The sequence below is a fragment of the Pinus tabuliformis genome, chromosome 5_2 (genome assembly GCF_031772625.1).
Source record: "Pinus tabuliformis cultivar Carrire ecotype Pingquan chromosome 5_2, CPIR1, whole genome shotgun sequence".
NCBI lineage: Eukaryota > Viridiplantae > Streptophyta > Pinopsida > Pinales > Pinaceae > Pinus > Pinus tabuliformis.
The window spans coordinates 553,147,926-553,159,459 of NC_142306.1; the positions used below are offsets into that span (position 1 = coordinate 553,147,926).

An 11,534-nucleotide genomic window follows, 5' to 3' on the forward strand; every position below is an offset into this window, starting at 1 on the left:
CTTAAGTAGCATTAGTAGCAGTCCAGTTAAGGCAAGGACCAAGGAAAAATTCCTTTTTGTAATTCCTTGGCCCAAAAATGCTCCAGAAGCATCCTATGTAAGGCTTTAGCCTCATCTTTTTTCAGTTAATGAACAGCACCCGAACTTTGTCTAAAAAAAAAGGTATGATGCATTATAAATAAGTAGTTCTTACAGTGCATTATATTGGTGAATAAAACGAGGTTCACAACCACCCCAAGCAATGGAAGTGTGGCCAATCCTTGATTTATTAATATTAATATTTCAAATCTTTTAGCCACCAAGATTTGATAGTGTGCTTATATTGCTCAACATTCACAAGATATATTGAATATGTTCCAAGGTATCTACTTTAATAATATATTACAAAGATTCCATGAAAATTCTTTGAAATTGTGCTTTAAATAACATCCATAGTGTTCATTATGATAACACTAAAGTAAGCGCAACCATGAAAATATTCACATGGATTGTTATCTTTTTTCCACTGGAAAAATCCGTAATATTTCATTATAAATATGAAAGATTACATATGTAGATGCTTTGTCGCATATGCCAAACTGTTCAGTGCATTTTCAAGATATTTGCAGATCAGTGCTGTATATCTGTCTGTTACATTTACAAAAATTGTGCAAAAATGGTGCCATTTAAGGCAAACCTCGATCTATTTACATATATATCATATTGTGCAGTCAAAAAACAAGAAAGACTGATTGTTAAGTCGCTTGTAGACCCGCAGTAGGATATAACGGGTCTATATATGGTCGATGGTGGTATTTCTGCTCCTGCTATTCCAAAGATTCAGTGATTTCCCATAAGCCATTTTCCATCACCGCGGCCTCCTTGGAAAGCTTGTCAGCAGTCTGGTTATGTTCTCTGTATATATGAGAAATGTGAAATGAGTTAAAAGCCTCCATTAGTATAAAGACTTCATCAAGCAGTATATTTAGAGTGTGTGAGTGACATGTGGTAACTCTATTGACCCAATTAACGACAATCTGAGAATCTCCATAGATGTTGATGCTGGTGCAATGATGGCTGAGTGCAAAATGAAGTAAATGGCGGAGAGATATGAGCTCAGAGTAATTGTTTGTGCCAGCCCCCAGTCCTACTTTGATGTGATAGAAGTGCCTCAATGATTTGTGTATAATGATGCCCCCTCCACAGCCATGTTCGTTTGCAGCCCCATCGAAGAAAGCCCAAGGTGAGCTTATGTCGATATTGGGAGGAGGGGTCGGCCGTCGCTGTTTTGGGGGAGGGGGATTCGGTAGTTCGTTATATGCTGTAATGATACCAGCTTCAACGAGAGACCATGTAGGCTCCCATCCATCGAATATCATTCTGTTCCTAGTCTACCATATAGACCAATTTACTATGATCGGAAGGTTTACAGATTTCGAACCACTGTGTCTGTTCCCCCAATCCATCCACGCGTTGATAAGGTCTGTGCCAGACCAATCGCCCGAAAACTGTATGTGATGTTTGATATGATGCCATAATTGATTTACAATGGGGCATCTTAAAAATAGGTGTTCGGTGGTCTCTGTGTCTGCTTTGCACAGCACACAACGCGAAGGACCGGATACCGCCCTGCGCTTGAGGTGTTCGTCAGTGGGAATGCGGTTGCGAAGGACACACCAAGTAAATAACTTAGACCTGGGCGATGCATTAAGCTTCCAAATCTGGTGCCACCATCTATCAAGCACCTCCGGCTTTCTGTGAGAAATAATGACTTTGTATCCCTCACGAGGAGAGTAAATCCCACAATCAGCAATCTGCCAGATGAGTTCATCCGGTCCTTCCACAATTCTGATATGGGATTCTGAGAGGGCATCACAGTATGCTTTCCATGGTTCGTGCCATCTGATCGGGATGTCTAACTGTGTGCCAGATTTCCAAGCCTGATGCAATATGTCCGAGCCCTCAGGGTCAGCGATCTGCGCAAGCACTCTAATGCCACGGGAGTTTAGGAGGGCAATCAGGTCTGAGTGAAGTCTGTGTCTTCCTCCGCATCCACTCCATGGATCCATTCCGATGCGTGCTCTGTTCCCACTTTTTATGCGCCATATGATGTTGCTCCTGAGGAGGGGGAGGGAGTGTAGGAGGGCTTTCCAAATGGAAGAGATGCCCGTTCTGTTCCAGCTTGGGAGTCTGGCCCAATCGATGATGTCGAGAGGCCAGATGTACTTATGGTATACAATCTCTGTCCATAAACTGTGGGAAGTCAGCAATGCCCAACCCATTTTAGCAGCGAGGGCTTTTGCAAAGGATGCCAGGTCCTTTAATCCCCAGCCCCCCCACGTCTTAGGGAGGGCAATCTTACTCCAGGAGATCCAAGCAAAGGTGCGCTTCTCTTCCTTTCCAGCCCACAAATATCTGTTGCAGAGTCTCTGAATCTTTGAGAGAATGTTTCGGGGAATCCATGCTAAAGCCATCCAAAAAACAGGAGTTGCTTCCAGCACAGATTTGATCAGAGTTAATCTGCCTGCTCTGGATAGGTATCTGAAGTACCAACAAGTTATATTCTTTTCAATCTTGGTGACAAGCCATACCCAGTCGGCAATTTTTTGTTTTGTAGGCTTTAGCCAATATCCAAGGTATTTAAGACCTCGATCCAGAGGTTGTGTGATAAATGGAAAAGCCTGCATAGCCGATTGTGATTCAGCTACAGATGTACCAACCATAGTGATGGAAGACTTCTCATGGTTGACCACCATGCCCGTGGCATGTGAAAAAAGATTAAGGATTCTGTTGAAAGATGAGGTATCTCGAATACTTCCATCGAGAAGTATAAGGACATCGTCCACAAATAGAAGGTGAGTTAGGAAGCAAGCTTCTGAGATCTTTAGGCCCCGGATAGTTCCTTCCCTCTTTGCATCAATGATGAGACGACTGAGCGCTTCTGTAACCAATAGGAACAAGAGGGGGGAAAGGGGACATCCTTGATGAAGTCCCCTTTCAGAGTGGAAGAAATGGGATGCAGCACCATTTATCAGAATACTATAAGTAGGAGAGGTAATGCATGCCATAATCCAAGTGATAAGCTGATGTGGAAAGCCCAGGTGAATGAGAATCATTTTGATGTAAAGCCAGCTGACTCTATCGAAAGCCTTTGAGAGATCGATTTTGAGAAGAATACTCTTGAGGTGCTTGGTCCAGATAGAGTGAATGGCTTCCTGGGCAGATCCAATGGCTTCATGAATCTGCCTGTTTTCCAAGAAAGCAAATTGCTGAGGAGCAATGTGATTGGAAAGGATGGGTCTGATCCTGTTGGCTATGATCTTGGATATGATCTTGTAGAGTACATTGCATAGCGAAATGGGACGAAAATCAGCAAAGGATGATGGCGAGTCGGACTTGGGAATAAGTGCAATGAAGGTAGAATTTATAGCATGATAGATCTGACCTGAGGTTCTGCTTTCCTCTACCACCCTTAATATGTCCTCACCCAAGATGTCAAAAAAGGCCAGATAGAATTCAATGGTCCATCCATCAGGGCCCGGGCTCTTTTCCTTCTGAAACCATTTAATGGTGTTCTCCAATTCAATCATGGTGATAGGTGCATTTAGATCCTCCAAGTCTTCATTGTTAACGAACCTCGGGAAATGGGAAGCAACACGGAAGATTTCAGCCAGGTTGGAGCCCTCAGGGCATTTGAAGATGCCTTTGAAATAGGAGGTACCCATGCTAGAGAGCTTGTTGAAAGAGTCTGCCAAACCCCCATCCGGATAGGGAAGGTTCCAGATGGTATTTGCAACCCTCCTCCCATTTGCAAAATTATGGAAGAATCTGGAATTTTCATCCCCAGCCTTGAGCCAAGTAGCTCTACTTCTCAGCCTGATCGATTCTTCTCTGAGTCTGAGAATGCTAGACTTCTGCTCTTCTAGATCAACCAGCCTATGCTTGCTTTCCACAGAGATAAAGCCCAAGTTTTGTTCATCCAACAGGGCGTGTATGTCTGCTTCTATCGTGGTGAGCAGTTCATCTTCCCTTTCCTTTTTCCTCTTGGCCCATTCAATCACAATATGCTTGAGTTCCGTCAAATTTTTTACAAATCCCCTGGCCAAAGAGGGTTCTCTGTCAATAGGGTGAGCTGCCCAAAAGTCAGTGACCAGCTTAGAGAAACCAGGGTCCTGTAACCAATGATGGTTGAATTTAAAAGGAGCTTTTGGTTTAGGGTGAGGGCCCAGAATTTCCATCAGGATGGGAGAGTGATCCGAGATTCCCCCGGAACTTACCCACTGTTTATAGTGATGGAGATTGCGGAGCAACGGTCCCTTGATCAGATAACGATCAAGACGACGAGCCAAGGCTGCTGATCTGATCCTTCGGTTCCTCCATGTGGGAAGAGGGTGATGCATAGGGATGTCGATGAGATCGTGCTGTTCAAGCAGATTCCTCATGAAGTCTGAAATGGGATCTGATTGAGCAGATGAGCCCCAAGATTCACCATATCCCAAGGAGAAGTTTAGGTCGCCTCCAATGATCAGGTTTTCCTCTTGCAGCAAAGAACGATTAAGGAGGGTGCGCCAGAATCCTTCCCTCTGCTGACAAGGACCATAAATATTGATGATGCGCAGTGGCATCCCAAGGTCTTTTGAAAAAATGTCAGCACCCAAATATCCTGGTCCGCCCCATGAGGAGTCCAATCTGATGGAAAGAGGGTTGAGCCCAATGGCCAGACCACCTGAACGGCCCATAGCATCCAACCCCATGTATTGCCACTTTGGCGCAATCGATTTCAAGGCAAGAGATATGGCTTCTGCAGAACCCAGGGTTTCTTGAAGGAGGATGATGTCAGGATTTTCGACCTGAAAAAGTCGTTTTAGGGCTAGCTTTTTCGGGGTGCTAGCTAGACCCCTGCAGTTGAATGAGAGACACTTCATGGGGGAACCCTCCGAGGGGGGTTTGTAGCTCTAAGGGCCCCGACAATGGTGGATTGACGTCCCGAAGCAACTTCAGCCCCAGCACGCCTAATGGCTTTATTCAAATTGGATTTTCGACCCCTGGATGAGGTGTGACCAGGTTCAGGGGGAATAATGCACAACCCCGAGGTACCCTCAGATACAGATTGAGAGGGACGGGGCCGGAGTGAATAATGGTGAGGCGGATTTGATCCAGAAAGAGGCACATTGGGGCGAGATGGGGACAGGGAGCGATCATGGGTAAGGGAAGGGGGGATAGTGGCAGTAGTAGGAGGGGGCGGCGGAATTGAGCATTGAGCCTTAGATACAGAGATAGAGTGAATGCAATCAGATGTAAGGGAAAGAGATTGTGATAAGGGAGGTAAGTCAGAACCTGATTTCTGATAAGCTGTCGCAGCTGCCCTTGTCCTCGTCATGGGAGGAGTGGCTGTGCCCTTTGCAGAAGACGGTGGATGTTGAAACCCTCCCTGTGGTGCTGATGAAGCCATCTGAGGCGGGGAGATCTGTGGCGCCGATCTTCGGGAAACAATGGGAGTATGCTTTGGTGGACTGTTCCCACGATTATTGAGAGGGCAATCCTTATAGAGATGCCCTACCTGGTGGCATCTGTTGCACCGAAATGGGACACCCTCGTAGTCCAGAATCTGGATGCGCTTGTGCCTACCCCATTGCAGGGTGATGTCCTCCTCCAATCCTTCCCTGGTGTCAAGATGTACCAGGATGTGAGCCAAGGTTCTTCTCCGAGTATCTATATAAGAGCGGTCATGATCCAGGTATGTCCCCAGAGCGTTTCCAATTTTGATGAACGCCTCCTCATTCCAATATTGCTTAGGGAGTCCAGGCAATCTTACCCACAGAGGTCCAGCAGCGATCTGCTCCCTCTCAGGGTCAAATAGCGGGGTCCAACGTTTCAGGAGTACAGGGGCTGTTTCTATGTGCCAATAGTTCTCAAGTACGATGTTCGTGTGATCTTCGTGCGCAAATTGGAGTGTAAACCATCCCCGTGGGAGTACCTCAACCTCTGGGAGCTTTGGAAGCAAAGAGCCCCAGATTTCCTTCACCCATCGAATCAAACGATCAACCGAGAATGTGCGCCCTCGCACGTGACCCACCAAGACGGTGCAGGCGAGCGCCATGGTCTCTTCGAAGCTTGTCGAATTCCCAAAGGTAACGGTGGTGTCCTTCCTGATAGCCCTAACACATCTTGCCTTCGGCTTCTTTGTTCGCGGGGCGGATGGGTGTTCAGAGAGGGGATTTGTATTGCCCGCCGAGGAGGACCCCGGAGCGCTAGAATTTATCACTGGTGTGCCAAAACATCCAGAGGGCTTTGACCCGGATGACGCAAGAGGGGTAGCCGGGTTCGACAGCGGGGGCACATGAACCCTAGGATCCGGGAGTGAGGAAGGAAGAATAATCGGTGTGGGAGGAATGTCATCCAGAGTCAGAGTCTCTGGGTATGAAGATGCGAGCAAGTAAGCGGTAGCAGGCGATAGGGGAGGTGCCTCGAGACCCTGATCAGCAGTGGAAATTGACGACAAGTTTGCCCTAGACAGGAGGTCAGAATCTGTAACAGTTGCCTGAAACGGAGATGAGAATATAGGGTCGGTGAACACCGCCTGTCCGGATAGCGGATCCTCGGAATAATCCACGAGGTCCGTTACCGGAAAGTCCTCCATTGCGACCGAGAGCGAACAACAACCGTCGACGTCGAGCTGTCACCTGTTCAAGAAACCCTAACTCCCGACCGAAAACAACCGTTCTGTGGTCCTGTGTCCGATGCGTTGTTTTACCCGAAACCGTCGCGGTCTTCTGTGGAGCGCGGTTTCAGAGCCATCGCGCCCATCATGAGATCCAATCACATCCTTTAACAAAAATCCCTTAATCACATGGATTGTTATCTATTTCTATTGTTGTAAATAATATTGTAATATTATTTCTATTTTTATTATTGTAATATTATTGACATTGAGTGTAAATATTATTGTATTTTTAATTGAGAAATAAATATATTCACATTTACTGTCATCTACAATTTTTAACAATTTCACTCTGCACTTCTAGAGCAAAAAGGAATCATAGAACCAATTTAAATATCACCTAACAATCCAACCAACTAAAAATAGTGAGCTCAAATGAGAAACTTGAAAGGTAGAAATTTACTTGAATATAATGTTCAACTATATCAACTATATATAATGTTCGAAGAATGAATTTGTTTTGAAAGGAGAAACTTGAATATAATGTTCTATTTTTGGTGGACCTTTCTTTACTTAATGGATTTATATGGACATTTTTCCTTCTTTACTCAATTACCCTTCTTTTCTTAATGGATTTATATGGACACTTGTCCTTGCTCGTCATGCATAGATTTCCAATTACATCACCCTTTGCTTGAATCTCATTGATTTGGGTAGAACTCTTGGATTCAAGGTTGCATCAAAGTGACTAATTCCTAAGAAATTGATTTTGTCAGGTTGATGATAAAAGACGAAGGGTTGGTTTCTCACCAAGATTACCAAAATGTGGAGGTATCTCAGTGGTCAAAAATTCATTCTCGGGACATGTTTTTAGCCAATCCAACTCCAATAAAATGTTTCCTACCAGATTGAGGTCCAGGGCCTCCAAATGTTTACATGTGGTATGAAACCGATGAGACTCTCCAGACGTTAAATTTACACGCTAAAAATTATCCATTTCTTCTATTTCGTAACATCAATTAATATTGATTGTTAATGATTGAAAGGATTAATTATGATTTCAATCAATTTGAATTTTTTCACATCGCAGAGATTACAAAATATGGATTTTCTCAGCAAAGTGAATGAACAGGTTGGTGTTTCAAAATAATTTATCGACATATGCAATAAAAACCGATGTCCAGAATTTATCTACATATGAAAACGAATAAGTCCATAATTTACGGACATTAAAACCAACCTGAGATTCTTGTCGTATTGGCTCTTAGATTTCGATTTAGCCGAGTGTAGTGGCCAATCTAGGGTGCTAGATTAGACTAGATTTATTATCATCCAAGGTAGGTAAACTTAGAGGCATGTGTCTAAAGTCTATACACCTAAAAGGATCTCGACTACCTAACTAAGTGTTTACTTTGACAAGCTACAACACTCTTTTACAAGAGGTTAAAATATGTTTCCTCTCACACTTTAGCACTCAGATCATCTAGTTTATCTAACTGTTCTAAAGAAACGACATGTTGCTAGAGTGAGTTTTCAAACCTCTTACAAGGATATTATCCACAAAAGCTCTTTCCAGCTAACACACTAAGCATTCATGAAAATCAAAAGCTCTTTTAAACACACTGAAATTTTAAATGCATAAAAACAGAGTCCACAAGGATACTTCAAAATCTAATGATCGATCAAATCTTTTACAAGATATTGTTCAATGATCTGGCAATCGAACTCTCAAGCTATCACCATGAATATTATTTGCAAGAACTTCTAATCAAATCGATAAACTCACAGACATGGAAATAACATTAAACACTATGCACACTATTCAAATTCAAAACGCTATGGAAATGAAATTAACAGTATACTAATCCACGTAGAGCCCGTCCATGCTTCAATGGCACACTGAAGAAACCTTAAGCAACGAGAATGTTAACGCATAAGCACTACTGGAGTAAAACGGTGACTGTAATTAAGTTCTGAAGATTGAAATCACATACAAGAGCAACGTTCTGGAACAATACACATAGATAATAATAATCGTTTTTGAAACAATACAATACACAGTCTTTATCTGCTTGTCTCCTATCTAAATCGAATGTACATACATTAAGCAGATGTTTCTGCTTTTACAAAAGAGTGATTTTTGTCCTTTCTAATCTAAACCGATTTCCAAAAGCAAAACGAAATCAGTTTGGGAAACCATGGCTTTTTGCTACCTTTGTGACCAAAAAGGCTGGGTTTGACCAGCATTGAACGCATATCCAGGAGCGTTAGATTTGCTGTTGAATCGATTTTTCACCATGCATGTACATTCCAGATCATGTTCCTATCCATTGCTTTGACTTGCCTTTCATGCCACGTGTCACATCATAAACCATTTACAAGAAGTCATGACATCCTGTAATATTTTTGTTGAAAATTCCTAATTTTTAACATAAAAATTCACAAATTAACTTTAATGTAAACTAACAACTATAATGCTATTGATTAATCAATTTCGATGGATATGAGGGGTTTATGGAAGAAAAAGATAGACAAATGATGGTGTTTCTAGAAGAAAAGGATGGCAATGAAATGGTACCAACATCTCCCCCAAGCTTAATGATTTAGCATGTCCTCATGGTAATCTTGATGTACTCCCTTTATACTATGTTCTTGCCTGTGCCTCTGTTGCTTGTAACAATGCATCTATATTCTTCTGAGCTTGGGCATCCTTCTGAATGTGGAGCTCATGTTTCAAATTCTTGTATTTCTCTTTGAGAGCTTTCTTTTGAGTATACCATTTGGTTGCCCACTTGCAAATGTCGGTTTGTTCAGCCTCGAGTTCTTTGATTTGCTCCTTCAGCTTCTCATTTTTCTGCTGAGTCGCCTTGCTATGAGCTCTCAACATTTCATTCTCCTTCTTGATGACCTTCTCTAGCATGTTGGCCTCCATTAGTTCTTCTTTTAACTTTTCAATTTGTTTTTCTAACCTCCTTTGTTTCTTGTTTGCAGGTGGTGACTCTTTCCCTTGTCTGTTGTTGCTCTCAACTTCCATTTCGGCTTCCAGTCCAGGCTGTGAATGAGCACTGCTCTCAATGTCCATCAGTGCATGTGCATTTGACTCTGGTTGATCTTCTTGTGTCTGGGTCTTTTGTATTCTCCTGGATCTTCTTGTATATGTAGTGAAAATCTTGTCTTGTTCAATTTTATGGGCAGCTTCTTGCCTCATCTTTCTCGTCCTTACACTACTGCTGGGTGGAGGGACATTGCTTGTCTTGCGCACAGGGATTTCCTCATGAATGTCAAGCATAAATCCTGAGTTCTCTTGCTGTTCTTGTTCATCTTCTCCATCTTTGATTTGATTGGCAACCAGAAATTCCTTCCATGTTTTTCCCCTCCTCTGCACTTCAAATTCAATTAGAATTTTAATTAACCCAAAATGATATAAGCTTTTATCCTCATTACCTTTTTGCTTTTGAATAGTTTTTGACATCTTAGTCAAGCTCTGTAAGAGGAAATAGGGTAGACTAATGGTGCATTGCCCTTTTTGGTGCAACAGGAGTTTGATGTGATATAAATAGACTATGTTGTAACGACCCTCACACGTAACAAATTTCTGAATAATATACACCATTTCATCCCATGGGTGCATCAGCCAGCTCCTAGGGACACCCTTTTTCCAGTTAACAGACGAAACCCTCGACCTAGACATGAATTGGGTCCATGATTTTTCCTTGAATTGTTTTGTTTTGAAATATTTTTCTCCTTCTAGGCTGATCCCCAAGGATTGTGCTATGGTGTCTTCTGAAATCCTAAAAGAGAAGTTGCCTATTAATGCTTTCTCTCCATCAAATGTAAAGGCAAACTGCTTAGTTACTTCTTCATTGTTCCCATTAAACTTCTCCAAGAAGGGTAGCCATTGCTTTTCCCTTAAAATTGTAATACAGTCATCATGATACTGGGAACTATCAAATGTATTAGGCTCTGCTCTATTAGTCATTTTGACAAAGAAACTCCTGTTCTAACCCTCCTCGTTTATGCTTAATAATTCAACAAGGGTCTCTTGATTTGTTACCTCTGTTTTTCTCTCCACTCAACCGACCTGGTAGCGCCCTCTGTTCTCGGGGTCAGCTTCTTCAATGGCTTAGGCAGAAACCGGATGAATGTCCTTGGATTATGGCGGAGGTGGAAACTCGTGAGCCCAATTACTATGCTCTCCCTTCGTAGCACCTGTTGTTCTCGGCCTTCTTTGAAATCACAGCGTTTGAATTACTAGTATGGAACGCCCTTTTTACAAACTGAGAATGAAATGGAACTTTAACAGCCGACTTGACCCGATTCACTATAATGATAATGACAGAGCGTATTCATATTACAAAGACAGAGGAGTAGCTGTACTGGGTTGTATAGGTACCATCATGAGAACGTCGTAAGCATATATGGAGTGCTAGAGTGATGATAATAGATAGTTGTTTGCATGAATCGACTTGGGTCGAACAATCATGTTATAACTTGGCCGATTAAAAAAAAACAATGAATGAAATCGTTGAACACTTTGCTCTCCAATGATTCACCACTTGTCCCTTGCTCATTGGTACTTGGCCGATTAGGAGAATGTTGGACCGATAATAAGGTTGGATGGCCGATTCAAGAATAAGGAGTTAATAACAAGGTTTGAAGGGTGGTGTAGGAGAAGATTTAAAAATCGTAGGAGGTGTATGGTGATAGGCTAGTGTGTGTTGGGAAATGATAGTAGTTAGGAATATGACAAGGGTTATGGGTATAGGGGTGTTTTTGAAATTGATCACAAGCAATCATAGTCATCACTTTTAACACTAAAATAATCCAAGAATTTAAATGTTAAAAATAAAAATTACAACAATACATTACACTTTAGTGGTTGATTAAGAGTTGA

General features: G+C 42.4%; 2 protein-coding genes across 2 annotated transcripts; both read right to left on the reverse strand.

Annotated features, from left to right (window-relative positions):
- Nucleotides 1-806: 806 nt before the first annotated feature.
- On the reverse strand, nucleotides 807-1,358 carry LOC149160149 (uncharacterized). Its single transcript, XM_089434521.1, has one exon. It carries the CDS (start codon nucleotides 1,356-1,358, stop codon nucleotides 807-809), a length of 552 nt encoding a protein of 183 aa, XP_089290647.1.
- A 12-nt stretch (nucleotides 1,359-1,370) lies between these two features.
- LOC149160150 (uncharacterized) lies at nucleotides 1,371-4,733 on the reverse strand. The gene is made up of 2 exons (XM_089434522.1): nucleotides 3,541-4,733; nucleotides 1,371-3,018 (listed from the first exon to the last, which is right to left on the reverse strand). The coding sequence occupies exons 1-2, from the start codon at nucleotides 4,731-4,733 to the stop codon at nucleotides 1,371-1,373; spliced, it is 2,841 nt and encodes a 946-aa protein (XP_089290648.1).
- Nucleotides 4,734-11,534: the final 6,801 nt, after the last annotated feature.

Coding starts and splice junctions, on each gene's coding strand:
- LOC149160149 (XM_089434521.1), bottom strand. CDS start 1,358: ATGATATTCGATGGATGGGAGCCTACATGGTCTCTCGTTGAAGCTGGT.
- LOC149160150 (XM_089434522.1), bottom strand. CDS start 4,733: ATGGGGTTGGATGCTATGGGCCGTTCAGGTGGTCTGGCCATTGGGCTC. Junction 3,019..3,540: donor TTGGAGAACACCATTAAATG/GTTTCAGAAGGA, acceptor TCCTACTTATAG/TATTCTGATAAATGGTGCTG.